Consider the following 18690-nt stretch of genomic DNA (forward strand, 5'->3'; position numbering starts at 1 on the left):
CCTGGCTACGTCTAGAAATTCTGTCCATAAAATTTATGAACAGAATCAGTGACGAAGGGCAACCCTGGCGGAGTCCAACTCTCACTGGAAACGGGTTCGACTTACTGCCGGCAATGCAGACCAAGGTCTGACACCGGTTGTACAGGGACCGAACAGCCCTTATCAGGGGGTCCGGTACCCCATACTCTCAGAGTACCCCTCACAGGATTCCCCGATGGACACAGTCGAACGCCTTTTCCAAGTCCACAAAACACATGTAGACTGGTAGGGCAAACTCCCATGCACCCTCCAGGACCCTGCTGTGGGTGTAGGGCTGGTCCACTGTTCCGCGACTAGGACAAAAACCACACTGTTCCTCCTGAATCCCAGGTTCGACTATCTGACGGACCCTCCTCTCCAGGTCCCCCGAATAGACTTTTCCAGGGAGGCTGAGGAGTGTGATCCCCCTGTAGTTGGAACATACCTTCCAGTCCCCTTTCTTAAAGAGGGAGACCACAACCCCAGTCTGCCAATCCAGAGGCACTGTCCCTGATGTCCATGCGATGTTGCAGAGGCGTGTCAACCAAGACAGTCCTACAACATCCAGAGCCTTGAAGAACTCTGGGTGTATCTCATCCACCCCCGGGGCCCTGCCACCAAGGAGTTTTTTGACCACCTCGGTGACCTCAGTCCCAGAGATGGGAGAGCCCACCTCCGAGTGCCCAGGCTCTGCTTCCTCATTGGAAGGCATGTTAGTGGGATTGAGGAGGTCTTCGAAGAACTCCTCCCACCGACCCACAACGTCCCAATTTGAGGTCAGCAGTGCATCATCCCCACCATATACAGTGTTGACACTGCACTGCCTTCCCATCCTGAGACGCCGGATGGTGGACCAGAATCTCCTCAAAGCTGTCCGAAAGTCGTTCTCCATGGCCTCCCCAAGCTCCTCCCACACCTGAGTTTTTGCCTCAGCAACCACCGAAGCCGAATTCCGCTTGGCCTGCTGGTACCTATTAGCTGCCTCCAGAGTCCCACAAGGGTTCTGTAGGACTCCTTCTTCAGCTTGACGGCATCCCTCACCGCCGGTGTCCACCAACGGGTTCGGGGATTGCTGCCACAACAGGCACCAACCAACTTACGGCCACAGCTCCAGTCAGCCGCCTCAACAATAGAGGCATGGAACATGGCCCATTTGGACTCAATGTCCCCCACCTCCCTCGGGACATGGTCGAAGTTCTGTCGGAGGTGGGAGTTGAAGCTACTTCTGACAGGGGACTCTGCTAGACGTTCCCACCAGACCCTCACAATACTTTTGGGCCTAAGGCCTGACCGGCATCCTCCCCCACCATCAAAGCCAACTCACCACCAGGTGGTGATCAGTTGACAGCTCAGCCCCTCCTTTCACCCGAGTGTTCAAGACATTGGGCCGCAAGTCTGACGACACAACCACGAAGTCGATCATTGAACTGAGGCCTAGGGTGTCCTGGTGCCAGGTTCACATATAAACACCCTTATGCTTGAACATGGTGTTCATTATGGACAATCCGTGACAAGCACAGAAGTCCAATGACAAAACACCGCTCGGGTTTAGATGAGGGGGGCCATTCCTCCTAATCACGCCCTTCAAGGTCTCACTGTCATTGCCCATGTGAGCATTGAAGTCTCTCGAGAACGAGGGAGTCCCCAGAAGGCGTGCTCTCTAGCATCCCCTCCATGGACTCCAAAAAAGGTGGGTACTCCAGACTGCTGTTCGGCGCATACGCACAAACAACAGTTAGGACCCATCCCCCCACCTGAAGGCGGAGGGAAGCTACCCTCTCGTCTACTGGGGTAAACCCCAATGAACAGGCTCCAATTCGGGGGGGCAATAAGTTTGCCCACACCCGCTCGGCGCCTCTCACTGGGGGCAACTCCAGAGTGGTAGAGAGTCCAGCCCCTCTCAAGGAGATTGGTTCCAGAGTCCAAGCTGTGCGTCGAGGTGAGCCCGACTATATCTACCCGGAACCTCTCGACCTTGCGCACTACAGAGCTCAGGCTCCTTCCCCTTCAGAGAGGTGACATTCCATGTCCCAAGAGCCAGCTTCTGTAGCCAAGGATCGGACCGCCAAGGTCCCCACCTTCGGCCACCACCTAACTCACACTGCACCCAACCTCCTTGGAACCTCCTACAGGTGGTGAGCCCATGGGAAGTGGGATCCACGTTGCCTCTTTGGGCTGTGACTGTAACTCTTCTTACAGAAAATCAAGACAGTGCAATTACAGAAGACTAAGACAAACCAACACTGTTCAATAAAGGAATAATAATAATAAACCTGCTACTGGGAGGACAGGGAAATGGCAAAATACAGTATGTATCAATAGTTTCATCCAGTCAGGTGTGTGGAATGCAGGCTAAGAATGTTAGGTGTTTCCCAACAATAGTAAGTCACTGGAAAGATATAGCTTCACAGCAGTACATGCCTGAAGGCCGTTGCAGATCAGGTGCATTCCTTCATGATGGAAGATTGACCATCCATAAATGGGAGCATTTTCTGCAGGACAATCATTTATATAAAGTTACAATGTGTGAGGAAGTTGATGATAACACTGGAGCCTAGCCTTGGGATATTTAGTATTAAAAAGTTATAAAAATGAATGAAATGTATCAGGGAAAAAAGGACAGTGAACATAAACATGTACAGTTGGTGAAACAAGTATTTGATCCCCTGCCAAATTTGTATGTTTGTTTACTTACAAAGAAATGAACAGTCTCTTTTTATGGTAGTTTAATTTTAAAGGAGAGAGACAGAATATCAACCAAAAATCTGTGGTCCCAACTGCCTTCAGATCATTACAATCTCCTCCCATGTAGCTGTTTGGTCATGTCCGTGATGGTGGAGAGGCTGGAATAGAAGAAATTGATTCTGTGGACAGGTGTGCTTTATACACATAATGAGTTGATATCAGGAGTATCTGTAATTGATCCTTTGATTGATTGATTGTAATTGGCACACAGCCAAACGGTGGGAGCCAGAAATCTGGCTGGGTTGTTGGGGATCAAATACTTATTTCACTCAATGACATTCAAATTAATTTATAACTTTTATGTAATGCTTTTTCTGGATTTTTGATTGATATTATGGCTCTCTCCATTAAAATTAAACTACCATAAAAATTAGAGACTGTTCATTTCTTTGCCAGTCAGCAAACTTACAAATTCAGCAGGGGATCAAATACTTATTTCCCCCATTGTATTTTCTGAATTAAAAAAGATGACAATGAGTCTGTTAAGATAACAGCTGTATAATATTTAACCTCATTTATCCATTCTAAAGCAAGAATAGCAGCCATCATTTCTGCTGCAGAATATACTGTATAATTCATCTAATATTTTAATGGCCTTTTCTAAATTCACATTTTTAATATCAACTGCAGAGGCTACACTATTACATAACGTTTGTTTTTATCCATCAGTATACAATTGTATAAAATATGTATACTTTTCTTCCAAATAATTATTTAATAACTGACTTGCCGTGATAACATGAACCTTTTTTGAATGTAACAATAAACTCGCCCAGTAGTTGTCAGTCATAATCCCGGAAGAAATAAGAACCTACTTTAGCGTAGTCGGCCAAGTTAGCAGTTTTCTCGCGACACTTTGCGAAATCCCGCGCACGGTGTGACGCCACGCGCCAGAAGTCCGGGGTCAGCGTTGATTCCGGCAGCGCAGCTGGAAGAAGGGGCGGTGGAGAAGAGTGAGAAATGGAGTAAGGCGTTCTTGCCCCCTGTCACGGAACATCGAGCAAAACGACTGTCAAGTCAAAGAGAGACGGAGCTGTACTGAAAACGAATAAGGTATTGATAGGCAGACGACGCGGCTCCCATTATCTATCACATGCCTCTAACAGTGCTTGTTGAATGCGGAAAGACGAGAAGCGCTTCGAGAAACACGCTGTCACTAAATCGACAGGCCGACTAAGTTCATCTCACGGTGTGGCCGGAGTTTTCTCGAGTGTGATTTTGTGTCACAATAAATGCTTATCGCGCGGAGGAAATCCAGATGGCACAGCCAGCCGCAAAAGAAAAGAAAAAAAAAAAAAAGAACCGAAGTCCGCCAGGTGTACTCGCGAGCGACACGTCAGCGGATAAATAAGTCTGTTAAACGCCCTAAGTGGACCTCGGAATAGGGACCTACGATCAGTTGGGGCTGTTGTATTGGTAGTTGTCCTCGACACATTAGAGGGCGACCTTGCACTATACAAATATAATAATAAACCACTGACCTATGAAGTTTCTGAGTGTAGTTTAAAAACTAGAATTTAAAATGATGTCTATATTGTCACGTCGCTGTGAAAAGCGTACAGCAAATGAAATCACATTTTCTTCCTTATGTGTGTTGTAACATATTGACTTGCGGCTGTATCGGCACTGGCGACGCCACTTTTCTCGACTAGCAACTATTGCTTCAAAGCGCTATGCACAAGGCTATGATTAGTCAGTCCTCTTTTTCCATGCGGTGTTTCAGGTTTGGCAGAATTTACCTAGTCAGACTTAGTCCTGAGAATAATTGCAGTCTTGGCTTCATGTGTACCTAATTCAGTAGAATGTTTTTCTGCTTTATATATTGAGCCCATAGCACGTTTTATGCAGGTTTACGTTTTTCTACAGCTTGATTAATACTATTTCAGCCCCGTATTTAAAGGTGACAAAGTAAACGTGTAATTAAAGGTTTATTCTACTACAGATTAAGCCCCAATGAAATAATTCACTCATAATATGTACATAAAGACTTGGGGGAAATGAACCATATATGGAAATTGAGATCAAGAGCTGATAAACGGCATAGTACACAGTAGAGTCAGCATTGATATGACTAAAATAAAATACAATGAAGCTGATGTATTTGCTGAGAGTGGTGCTATATATTAGTGTTAAAATTAAGCCTGCCATACTGTAGTGTTGCTGATATGCTACTTAACACTGAATCACATTGTTCATAGAAGTATTTGTTTTGTATAAAGTACGCAGTATAAAACGCACATTCAGTGAAAAATTATAGTTGTCACTTTTTTTAGATCAGACAGTAGTAATAATCAAATATGACTACAACTTTATATATAGCAGCCTGTTTTAGGTTGATTTGAAGCAGATGCATAAAGAGCTGAAACATCAAATTGTGACTGAGCGAATAAAATAAATGGCATGATTGCATCCAAATAAAGAAAATTATGCTTGATTTTGATCATATTGTAAGTTAATTCCCCCCTGGAAAACCTAATATTTAATGTAGTGCTTTTTTATCTTGATTTAAGTTACATTTGTACTAGCAGAAATTTTTAAAAATCCATGTAAATATCGTCTTATCAGCAATCTTTTTTTCTTTTCTAGAATCCAATTCCATGCAATTGGATTTGCAGATGTGGATTACCCAGTGCAAAATATTGTCAAATCCAGTTATGTAAACCTTTAAGCTCACTTCTTGCATACAGAAACAGATACCTAATTTTATTTCTCATGTGCATATTAAAGTTTGTCCCTTATGGTTTACTGGCTTACGGCTGGCTTAATTTTTATAATAATGGTGGTCAGATTACTTTGTGGATTGTAGTAATATAAAGAGGAGAGCCATTATTAAAAAAAATTACTTTGAAATTTGATGTCTTATATTTATTAGGTGTTTAAGCTAATCAAGCAAATAAATCTTGTGTGGCATTTGAGTCTGCCATGAGAAAGATGCTCGGTAAAAATAGGGTCCTTAACTGAAAACTACTACTTAATAATATGATTGCTGGCTTCAAGATTGTCAAAATGCAAATGGGTGATTCTCAGTGTTTTTAAAACAATTTTGTATAGACAGATGAGGCTTCAGAGATACATTTATCCATGTAATTTAATTTTTCTGAGTAAACCCTACATTTCACAATAAAAGGCTAATATAAATATAATGGTCTAAAGGGTTATTGTCATGTGTACAGAATACAGCAAAATGCTTAACTTACATATGCTACTCGACATGCAACACACATCACTCTGGTGCCATGATTAGTGAGTATAAGAACCATACCTGTAAAGTTTTGAACATATGTTATTAACAGCAGAATAAGGAGATTAATATTTGGTGTCTTAGTTGTTGATGCTCTGTTGCTTAAGGACCATGGATGAATTGCCATCATTGAAGAAATTGAATTTTTCCCTTCATCTGTGACGTGAAGCTTAAGTATAGCTAATTTATACAACAAGAAATTAATTAAAAAATACATGCATATCTACATCAGAATAGTGGAAGGGGAAAAATATTAGTTATCATGTTTAAGTCCCAGCATAATAAGTTTTGAGGCATGAAGTGAAACATACAGTTCATGCTGAAAAACATAAGCGTATCATTCAGTTGAAGTCGTTTTGCAAAATCTGGGCCAATAATCAGTTACTGAGAAATTTATTTTGTTGATATTAGTGTTTGTAAATATGGGAAACGTCTGTTATTGAATCCAAGATGGCATTTATGTTTTCACAGGGGGTAACAGAATATTCTATAACTCTTTCTTGATAAATGTAGAAAGTGTCAGTTATCAGTTACTTGTTCACTGTGGCTCTGTTATCTAATATTAGCTTTGATTGATGATATGATAACAATTCGCAGTGGCAGGAGATGATACAGTGCAGAAAAACAGTTGCTATGTGGGTATACTTTTTCATTGCATTGTGCATAATATAAACACATTTATAGCTCAATTCTTCACGTACCAGGAATGCCATTTTAAATAATTATCAGCTGACTTCTTCAAGATTACACAATGAGCAATTTGTGCCTGTCTGCCAAATTAAATGATTACGGTAACTCAGGCTTATGAATATGTCTGTTCTCTCTCAATTTTGTACAACAGCTTTGAACTAAGCATTTTCGGACCCTTTTTCTTTAGAACTGTGTAAACTTCATTTCTTATCTGTCTGGCAGCAAAACAGATCCCATCAGACAGTGATAGTATAACTGACTGGCCTGATCCAATCCTCTTCTCTGTGTTTTTATGTATCAGTACTTAAACAGCACGTTATTAATTGGCATTAAAAACACAATTGAGGAAATACGCAATGTTAATGTTAAACCTAGGCAACTTACATTAGTAATACATGATTAAGCAGACCAAAATTAAGATAAAGGTCATTTGTTGCAAACCAATTAAAATGAAAGTCTGTAGCAGTTTCTGATCTGTATGCCTTGTGTAATCTGATCCCACAAGAGCCAGCTTGCAGGTGTATTGGATTGCTTTGTTTACCACATGCAAAATACAGTGTTCTGTATTTGCAAGATTGATTTGGTGACAGCTTTTTTTTGACGTCCCATGACACTGGTTATGTTTCTTAAGGGTTTTTTTTTTTTGACTGATACAATTTATTCTCCTAGTTTTAGATTTTGCTAAGTAGTATACACTGTTTTGACCATGACACTAGTTTCATTTTGATTACCTTCTCCTTTAGTGAAGGGTGGTTTAAACTTTCCATAATAAAAGAAGGGTCATCTGAATGGATCGTGTTTTTAAAAAGGGGGGCTGTTTATCTTGTTGTCCAGCGATCCTCTCAAAGACTATTGTGAAATTGCCAAGCATGTGTTACCAAGGTTAAGTGTAGAGTATATCTTGAAGGATCTGTGGTGTACCCTAGATATGCTTACCTGTGGCAGTTGTAAGGCTGCAGGAACAGGTTAATAAAAAAGTTGCATCAAACATCTACATAAAGTGGGCCACACTTGCATTTTTTCATCATAGTAAGCTAGACCATTACCCAAAGGTGGAAAGAGAAACATATCACAAATTGTGACATTGATCTAGTGTTATACTAATGAATGCATTGCATATAAAGAGTTTGGTTAGGTTACTTTCATCTTGATACTTGTCCTCTAAAGTAACTTGTGTGCTGCTCTAGTCAGAAAAAATGTTATTGTATACATTAAGTATGTATTTTTGTTTTATTAACATAGTGTATTGTGAAGATGTTTGCTCTGACTGGGAAACCATTTTAACTGTTGAGCTTTACCAACATTAAAGATCTCTTTGCACAAGTAATGTGTCCAAGCCGTATTTGTTTTTCTTAGTCATATCTCTCTATTATAAAAGAAAATCTTGAGACAAGACTATTGCTAAGAGATTTTTTCAAGTCCTGCGAGACAAAACTATTGCCATGAGATTTTTTTTCAAGTCCCACCTTCTTCTCAAACATTTTCAAACAGGCCCACAGTCCTCTCATTCATGCGAATGCTTTTGTTGGAAACAGTTCCTGCACTCTCAGCTCTTATAAATTTTTACGTTTTCCTCACTTTACGTTCCCAATTAAAGAAGATTTATCATGTCCAAATCTTATTGATTAATTTCGTCCCGAAGGGTTATCAACAGAAGAAATGAGTACATGGGCAATCCTAGCACCGAGAAACGATGAATTCAAACGAATTAATGTGAAAATTGTCAATCGGTTACACAACAGTGACATGTAAAATTTTAACAGGCGACAAGAAAGGTAATGTAATATATCTTCCGCGGATAACATTAGATAGATAGATACTTTATTAATCCCAAGGGGAAATTCACATGGACACCAAAGAAGATCTTGATATGCCATTCGTTTTAAAACATTTGCAATTTCCCGTTACAATAGCTTTTGCTATGGTAATTAACCAATCACAGGGGCAAACGTTCAAAAAATTTTTTATTTTTTTTTAAATTACAGAGAAAGAAACAATATTCACTCACGGGCAGTTATACGTTGCTTTGTCACGATGTAAGTCCAAACACAGAATCAAAAGTCAATATGATAATGACGAAAAGTTCATTAAAATTGTTTTTACTGAAGTTTTACAGTAAAAGTGTAAGATTAAAAAAGTATTTGCATGTTAATTTCAGATCCAAACGGAACAAAAAGTATAATGCAACAAATACCTCTAACGCAACATGAAACATAAATTTCTTTCAATTTATTATGTTTTACTATTTTTTATTATGGTTAATAACTCGCTGTAATGTACAATAGTTATATTATACATATGTAACAATTCCCATGAAAATAACAATCTGTTTTAATTGTACATCCGCTTCCCTATACGCAAGTAGCATGTAGCGACTGCCCAGGGGTTGTCGAGCGAAGCGAGCTGGGGGTAGAGCCCCCTAGTTTACAATTACAAAGAAAAGGTTGCAGATGACATCATTAACAAAATCAATTACTGCCTTAACATTACTGCCTTATCACAACAATAACTAATTTACAAGTAGCTGCAAAGTATTTTAATCTAGATGTCCTTTTGGTAAAATAAGGTGCAGTTTTGTGCTTAAGACATTAAATGTGGGTCAGATTTTTGGCAAGGATAGTTATAAATTCAGAATAACAAATATTACATAGTGTTTAAAAGGCTTACATTTCCCTTTAGATAGTACCTCATACTCTTCTGGATAAAAGCTACAAATAGTAGAATATGCCCTTCCTATCGAACCCAAATGCTTAAAAACATTGTTTAGACCTAGATGCTGCTGCTGATTTGGATTGTTGACATAAACATAGAAAACTCTACACATCAATTTAATTTATCTTGTTAAAATTGTATTTGAGTAATCTTTCAGTCTGACAAAGCATCATTCTGACTCAGTATGTTAATTTCATGTTAATTTGTCCATGTGAGCTGGTTGGAGTGATTGACGCACAGGGAAATAAGCTAAGAATTTTAGCAGTATTTTTCCTCCCACAATCCTTTATTAGCCTCATGCTTCTGTGTAATATCATTGTAATGCAATTTCCTGATGACAGCCCTGTAGTCTCATGTTCAGGATTATTAGATAACTTTTTATATGAAACAAAGCTCAAGAGTAAAAACCATTGCTAAATTTGAAAGACAGTTTTGTACAGCTTACCATTGTTTCCCCATAAAAAGTGTGGTATTGTACGTAAGCATGAAAATATACTGGACATTGCCTCATAAATAGAGTATATCTGTTTTGTTTAATAAGATATTGTATCCCCTTGGTCAGTTAGTTGCAGTGTTTGTGGAATAAAAAAAATATCCTGGAATTAACAAGAGTACTCAACACAGGCCATGGATTAGACAATTTTAAATACTTTACCACAGAGTATAGTGTCATGTTGTCACCTGTCATTTTCACAGCTTCTGTTTCACTAACCTAAACTTTGTTCCATATACTGTATTGTTAAGTGCCCCACGTGTTAAGTACTTTAAGACTTCTAAACAGAGAAACTTTAATATGATCAGTTATAATGCTTTAATTAATTATTTTCTGTAATGCTTCTTTCTTTAAGGCAGCACTGATGTTATGTTAGAAATTAGTGTTCTTAATGACTGCCAGCAGCCATTCACCTTTTGATAAAACATTTTTGAAGCAGGTCCAGCAAACGGTGAACCCTTTTAGAAATGGGCACAGTTTTGTTTTGTTATTTATTAGTTAAAAGTCACTTTGCTTTTTAAATTCAATGAACATGGGCGTGGCAGACTCGCTTGGCCCATTGTATATGATTACACCTCATCACTTATTGCACTTTTTGCTCAACTTGAGTATAATGTTCACTCATAAAACACCTTCTAACCTGTAGTTAGTGGAAGCTAGCTGCTGACATTTTTCTGCTGTGTCTGTAAGCAACTTAAAAAACACAAAAAGTGCTACTTTATGCCTATGAAATCAATAGATGGTACATTGTTCATCTGTTTTCTAAATTATGCATTTTTCCATTACAATGTAGTTTCTTAACTGCAGATAGGCTCTAACTCTTAATTGTCTGTCTCATTTAATCTGAATGCTTTACCATGGCCCCTTTCGATTCTTGAGCATTACAGACATTTAAGGTTTCATATTTTTAATGATCTTCAGAAAGATACTTGCTGTAGTCAAAGTATTTAATGTTGTTGTTTCATGGGCTCACACTACAATCTATGCCAATCAAGACATTTGCACAGTAGTAGCTGCTGGTGGTTTGCCACAAACCTGCAACATCTGAATATAAAAAGGACCTTAGAATATGATCATTAGCAGTTCTTCTAAGAGTCTTTGCAATCCAGATGTTGCAGGTTCATAATGGTTATTGTCAGTTACCACAGTCCAAATGTATGGACTGGAACCTATTGTGATGTGATTCCATGACAAAATAAGTACATAGGAGTCAATACAATATCTAGTTGCTTGCTTTTCTTTTTGGTAATTTTATTTTGCTTGCACTTAAACATCCCATATTTTCTTTCATCTTTGTTAAAGTAATAGTTTAGGTAAAATATTTTAGTAGCAATTAGGGAAAAAAAATTGACTTGGAATTGAGGTATACCAATCCATGCCTATATACAAACTATTTTTTGGTTGTCTGATAGACCATGTGTTCCAAATAGGGCTCTCATATTCTTAGTAGAATTTTTAATGCATTTGAATATGCAATTTTGTTCAAATGTTAGAAGCTGCATTTTAATCAGTGTCTCTCTGGGCATGACTCTGAATGCCATACTTTGGGATTTTTTCTGATCAGTGTTTGATATTTGTTCATTTCCTGGAAGAGCCTGTTTTGTTTCTCCTTTTGTAATCGGCTAACAGCCGTATATCCGTTTTAAGATGAGATTCAAAAGTTAATTTTTGCTAATAAAGAATTGCATGAGGAAAATGAATAAGAGCACAGTCCTTTCCATTGATTCCTGCCACCTTTACCAAAAAAAAATTCTTGCTGTGAAATAGAAATAACTTGTGTAAGAAAGTTTAATAACGTCACACCTTTGACTGGAAGTGGTGGCGTGACCTTATTAAATTTTATTGCAACTTGTGTATTGATGCTTGCTTTCTTTTAAACACATTTTAATACATTTGCAACCTATGCATAACAAATTGGATATTCAAGTAATGTTTATTTTATACTATTTTTTTGTTTATACACTCCTAAGGTGCTTTATAAGTGTAGAGGTATAATAATATTGTTTCCATATATTTTGGACAGTTGAAACACACGTAGGTTAAGTGACTTGCTTCTGGCTAGCTGTGTGGTCTTGAGCAGGGCTGATTTTGTATAATTGTGGTTTGAGGTCACATGTTTTAAACACTAGAAAATGTTGCCTCAGACTATGATATGATCTCACATATGCTTTATTTACCTGCATGCTATAATAAAATTAAACTAGCCCAATGCTTTGTCTCCCTTTAAATATTTTAGTGTGTGATATAAAGAACTAAATATCCAAAAATTACTCAGTTGAAAATTTCAGAAATTGCTACTTTGCTTAAGTATCATGTGCATTTCACCATTTTGAAAAGACACAGTTCTATGCTTTTTTTATGGGGTTCCAGAAAGAACCTTCACTAAGGAGTTGTTCACAGTATATAGCTGAAGTGTACATGTACTTATGGTTAATTTTGGTGACCAGAGCAATGCAATGTGCTTGCTTAATTAAATACATTTAAGTTGTCTGTGACATCTTAGGGCCGGTTTATACTTCACGCTCCAAACACATACACGCATGCATCATGGCTGCCATGAGTTCTCAGCATTCATTTGATGTATCCTCCAAGTACATCTTCAGAAATTAATGTAACACATACGCAAGTTGCTGTACCAGCAAAAAATCAGGGGGCACAGAGTGTTCAATGAGTACGTGATGTCAGAGTCTCTGTTTAATATCAATATGTGACAGTAAGCCGCCTTACAGATCCTTTAGGATCAATATGCATGCTTCGATGCTTGATGAATCTTGAATTTGATGTGGTGAAGCAAAATGCTCGCATACTAACTTATTCATAGTGCTTCTCTTTTCCAGCATTGCATATTTCCCAAAGTAATGACACAATACATTTTAAAGGTCTCGCATACCATCTCCTGTTCCTTGTTTTTTTGCACCTTCACAACACCATCAAAATGTACAGAAGCGTATTTGAGCCACAGAGGGGGAAAAAAATTGGGGACACAGTGAAAAGATCTATTTTGTGATTAAAGTGGAAATTATGGCTTTAATCTCGAAATTTCCACTTTAATCTCATCGTTGATTTTTGTCATTAAAGTAGACCGTCGTAAATGTAATCTTAAAACTGACCCAGTTGTTAATCGCTATATGCTTCTGGGACTTCCTCCTGCACTGACAGGCATGGCAGTCAGCAATTGCCACACAGAACACATTAAGTTTATGATATTCCATCTCTCTGCACGTTTACAGTCCTTAGGTTATATCTATTTAATATTGTATAAATATTTAAAAATGTAAATATTATATATAAGTAAAAATATTTATATAAATCCTTAGATTTATACTTGATATCACTTTCGTGATGAAATGCATTAAAGTATGTATTTTACTTTTACCTTCATTTAAATAATGAGCACTGTTAATAATTACACATGTGGAGACAGCATGGTGGTCTCGCAGTGGTGCTGCTGCCTCGCAGTAGGGAGTCACATCCCTGATGTTCCCTGCCTGGAGTTTGCATGTTTTCCTGAGGGTTTCCACGCAGTGTCCTAAGGTTTCATTCCAAAGACATGCAGGTTTGGAGATTTGGTGATGCTAAAATGACATTAGAGGATGTGTGTGCGTGTATTCACCTTGCAATGAGCTTATGCCCCGTCCAGGGATCGTTTCTTCCTCACACTTGATGCTTGCTGGAATTTGATGCATCCCTGGATTGATGGATGTAATCTTTAAACATCCATACGTTTCTGAGATATTGTGGGTATTTAATGTATGTTTCGGGCAAGTCACAACACAGCAAATCCAAATTTTGTTTTCTCACTGTTGATATCCTGCACTGCCACACAGTGGAATCCTCCAGATGTACGTAAATTATGTGCGCAAGTATAAGCAGTACACCGCTTGCATAGCAGTAGCATCCGTAGCCGCATGCGTCACATCGTTTTAAGTATAAATCTGGCCTTACACCTCATTGCTTACAGCAGTGATAACTGCAGCTAAAAAATCTGTTTGCCAGTATGAATTTATTTGTACTGTTCTAGTACTACTGTAAAATAACATTCATAAATCCAAGCAAGCTATAGCATTTAAGAGGAAAATAAAAGTATTAAAAATTCATCCATTATCCACCTTATCCAATTATAGGGTTATTTAAAGAAGAAGCATGTTTAGGCAGCAATGAGTACAAATAAGAGCCACCTATGAAGCTTGCGTATGCAAAAAAGAGGCTCAAAATGCATGTAGCAACTTCCCATGCAAATGTCCATGCTTATAAAAGAAAATATGATGGCAGAACTTGCAGATATTGTTGGAAATTCTGCTTCATTGGAATGCAACAGAGAAACAGGGAAATAACAATGCCATTGATTCAGTAGGAAAATGCAGGCAACCCAGCCAAATGACAACTTGTACAAATAATTCATATCACTGGGCCATTATTACAATTAATCAATTACAACAAATGTTACACCTCAAAGAAGACAGTTATGACGCACACTGTATTTTAGTTCCTTTTAAGAGGGCCAATGCTGCATATTTGCACTGGAGAATTTTTTTTTTTTTGTCAGTTTACTTGTCATTTCTCAGGAAACTGGCCCACAGGTCAACAGTATCTCGGCCAAGGTAAGGGCTTCTATAGAGAGATTAACGCTGCTTTTATAAACTGTGAGCAGTTGCATTCCATTAATCTGTGATGTCAAGATGTGGCCGACAAACATGTCTCGGTAGCCTGGGTAAACCCGTTAATTTATTTTAGGCAGAGTAGCTTTGCCAGACGTGACAGTACTGTACATGGTAGATGGTTTATTGGTAATGCAACTGGCTGAACCCTCAGGTTTTGTGTGTGGCCGGTACTATTCATTGTGACAGCAATCATGTCATTGCATATGCCAGCTGATAGTGATCATCTTCTCGGATACTGGAGCCTTACACCTTTCCCAGAATGCAGAGAAGTGCTATAATGCCGTGCATGATCTTGTACTCTCAGTTGCAGAGCACAGCCAGGTACTCTTGAATTCAAGTGGTGGGGTCTCAATGTGTCATGAGGAAGGCTGCTCTATCAGCCAGTTAAATTCTGCAGCATTGAGATTGCATTTGTATTAAGTTGATTAGCGTGCTACATATATGAATGTTTCAGGGCAGTGATCAAGTCATGTTCACTTATGCATATTTACAAGGTGATTGTGATTTATAAAGGGTCAATCACATAGAAATGTGTGTACATCAAGTTTTATAAATCTTAATTTATTTATTTTTTTTGCTTGCACATTTTCCTGGGGGGTGTTTTTTTGTGTGTGTGCACGCATATTTTTACACTCGAAGCCACACAATTTTATAACAGGACACGTTAATCTACAAATACAAGCTCATTAGAAACATTTTGATCAGTACAACCCATTCAACCCAACATAGCTCAACACGCTTGTTCACCTGATTTCCAAGATTCATTTTGTGTTGTATCTGTGTGAAATGAATAAGTGAATTAAGTATAAATAAATTGAATACCATTTTCCTCTGTGTCATTATTCTATGCAACCTGAGGTGGTCACATTTCTCAAGAACATATAGAAGCCTGTGACAATAAATATGACTTTTAAGGTCACAATACATGACAGTTGTTTGTTGCCGTTTCCATTTAAAGCACAGCCGGTTAAGTTGCTTGTTCTCAGTCACCCAGTGAATGAGAAATAAAGGAAACTAACCTGAACTGCACTGACTGCCTAATGTTAAAATCCATGATAAAACCCTTTTTGTTTCATAATGAGACATGTGTATCATGATTGCACACCGGGTTATGGATGTGGTATAAATTGTCTTGGGCATTATTAACATTTTTTCCTCCCAGCTCAAATCTGTAGTCTGTTGTTTTCCTGTTTTATTATTCTTAATGTTGTGTAGCCTAGATAAAATGTGCAAAATTCTTGCTTTAACACTTCTCAAGACATACCACATCATTTTGATTCTGATTTTTCTGTGCTGACTTAAATTCTGTTTTTAAGCTTTGACAGATATGAGTGCAATTCTACAATATTTAGTCCTTAAACCATATGGTAGTTTGGACAACTAATGAAGTTAAGATTTTACGAAAGATTGATGGGAAACACAAAATGGAATTAATGCCTAATGTTTCTTTTTCTTTCAGATCATCCTGTTTTTTGTTCTTCAAATATGCTGAACTGGATGTGCTTTGATGATCTAGTAAGAATACCCATGGTTGTGAGAATACCCCAAATGAAACTGGACACACCATCCATCCCTCCCACATATTATCAGTGGTGGCTTTCACTTCTGGGTAGTTTATAGCTTAACTTTGAGTTAAGCTATACCAGGCACCTTATTTGCTTCATATATTTGTTTGTGTGGCATTACTGCCTGCCATGAGATTTAGGATCTACAAGCGAAAGGTTTTCATATTAACTCTTATAGTTATTGCTTTTGCCTTTGCCTTTTGGAACAGTGGGAAGCAGAAGAAGGGAGAGCTTTTTCCCAAAGAGGCTATCACGAAGAGTGTACTAGTGACCAGGAGAATTTCCAATGACACGTTGCCAGAGAAAATCCAGAGGCCTGAAGTTGACAACATGACCTTAGTTTATCGTGGAATTGTTTACCAGTTAAATTTTGATCAGACAATCAAAAATGTGGAAAAGATAAAGACTCGTCAGAAAGATGACTTAGTTGTAGTTGTGCAAGTCCATAATCGGCCAGATTATTTAAGACTACTTGTAGACTCTCTTAGGAAGGCAAAGGGTGTAGAAAATATTCTGTTAATATTCAGCCACGACTTTTGGTCACCGGAGATTAATCAAGTAGTTGCCACTGTTGACTTCTGTCAAGTCCTTCAGATATTTTTCCCTTTTAGCATCCAACTCTATCCTCATGAGTTTCCAGGAAATGACCCCAAAGATTGCCCAAGAGATATTCCGAAGAAAGATGCCTTAAAATTGGGTTGCATAAATGCAGAGTATCCTGACTCTTTTGGGCATTACAGGGAAGCCAAGTTCTCCCAAACTAAACACCACTGGTGGTGGAAGCTGCATTTTGTGTGGGAACGAGTGAAGGCCTTGCATAACCATAGTGGGCTGGTTCTGTTTATTGAAGAAGATCACTATCTTGCACCCGATTTCTACTATGTTCTTAATAAAATGTGGAGCCTTCAAAAAGAACAGTGCCCAGACTGTGATGTGTTATCCCTCGGATCTTACGCGCATGCAGGTTTCCCAAGTAAGCTGGACAAAGCCGAGGTGAAAACTTGGAAGTCCACAGAGCACAATATGGGAATGGCTATGACCAGAGACACCTATCAAAACCTGATCAAGTGCACTGATACTTTCTGTACTTACGATGACTATAATTGGGACTGGTCATTGCAGCATCTTACTGTTACATGCCTTCCACACTTCTGGAAGGTCATGGTTGCTGAAGCCCCTAGAATTTTCCATGCTGGTGACTGTGGGATGCACCACAAGAAAGCCTGTATGCCTTCATCCCAGAAAGCAAAAATTGAAAGCATTCTGCAGAATGACCAAAATCATATGTTTCCAGAGACTTTGACCTTAAATAAACTTCCTACGTCTAAGATTTCCCCACGAGTAAAAAATGGAGGCTGGGGTGATATCAGGGATCACGAACTGTGCAAAAGTTATCGCAGATTACAGTAACTCTTCTCCTTTTTTGAACTTGTAAATGCCTTTACTTTTTCCTCTCTTTACTGACTGTTTCAAGATTATTTTATGGGAGTGTGGTGAATCAGATAAAATGGGTGTGGGCGTCAGTGTTTTTTTAATTATTAAGTAAAGATTTCTTTTGAGATGGGTCACTTTGGTTTTGTTTTTACTGCTAGGGCCACATGTTACATGGGTAAAGATACTCCATACTTATATTTTCTATATGCATACTGTAAATAAAATAGTTACACTCTTTTGTAAAAATTCAACATTTCAAGAATTTTTGTGCCAAATATTTCACATGCAGGATGAACAATAATGTAACCTTTACAACAAAGACAAGCTCTTTTAAAGTACTGTTAAATCTTTAGAAGTATTTGCTTTCTATTGCCCACAGTTTATCAGGTGCAGAAGAAATGGAAAATTATAAATGTTTTTCAAGCTTTTGCGCTTGTAGTGTTTTGTACATGTTCCCCTATTTTCATTATTTTTCAGGGGTCTTAAAACTAGAAACTGTCAAAACAAAAGAGCACAGAGGTCTGTAATTTGGCAAACAATTATAATAAATGTGCTCTAGACTGTATTATATTTTCAATTATTTTTTCGTTTTCTCCTCAGGGCTAAAATATCTTGCAAACTGTATTCTTCGGAGGCTCCATGTGTTTTGGGGTTTTTTTTTTCCTTATAAGGAATGTGTAGTTCTGGTGCTTATTCATGGACAACGAGTATTAATTTCCTGTGCCTAGAAGAATAATACAATGCAGCATCTTTTTGTTCCAGTTTTAATATAAAAAAATCGCTGTGTATGGCTGTCTTAGTTACAGTGCAGCTTTTCATACATGGTTTGTTGAACCTGTGGATCATGTACTGCAATCTAAATATGCTGTTGGTATTTCTAACTGAATAGGTGAAGGGATCAACATGCACAAACACATATACAAATTAAAAATATTTGTAGACAGGTTCTGTTGTGTGCCCTCCAGGTGCTTGCAAGGTGTAATATATGTAGACGATCACGTTTCTGTATTGCATTGTAGGCTGAAAACTAAATGCATGTTGACTAAAGAAAATGCAGTGATGTATACTGCAATTGTGGAAGCTGAGAAGAGATGTTTGAATATGTCTTAGCAGCTGTGAGTTACCAGAGCT

The 18690-nt window shown here is 38.3% G+C and overlaps 1 protein-coding gene across 1 annotated transcript; it reads left to right on the forward strand.

The window, feature by feature from the left end:
• The first annotated feature begins 3607 nt into the window (after positions 1–3607).
• Positions 3608–18124, forward strand: mgat2 (alpha-1,6-mannosyl-glycoprotein 2-beta-N-acetylglucosaminyltransferase). Its single transcript, XM_039741380.1, has 2 exons — positions 3608–3816; positions 16020–18124. Exon 2 carries the CDS (start codon positions 16255–16257, stop codon positions 17533–17535), a length of 1281 nt encoding a protein of 426 aa, XP_039597314.1. The 5' UTR covers positions 3608–3816; positions 16020–16254; the 3' UTR covers positions 17536–18124.
• Positions 18125–18690: the final 566 nt, after the last annotated feature.

The sequence above is a fragment of the Polypterus senegalus genome, chromosome 18 (genome assembly GCF_016835505.1).
Source record: "Polypterus senegalus isolate Bchr_013 chromosome 18, ASM1683550v1, whole genome shotgun sequence".
In the NCBI taxonomy this organism is placed as follows: domain Eukaryota; kingdom Metazoa; phylum Chordata; class Cladistia; order Polypteriformes; family Polypteridae; genus Polypterus; species Polypterus senegalus.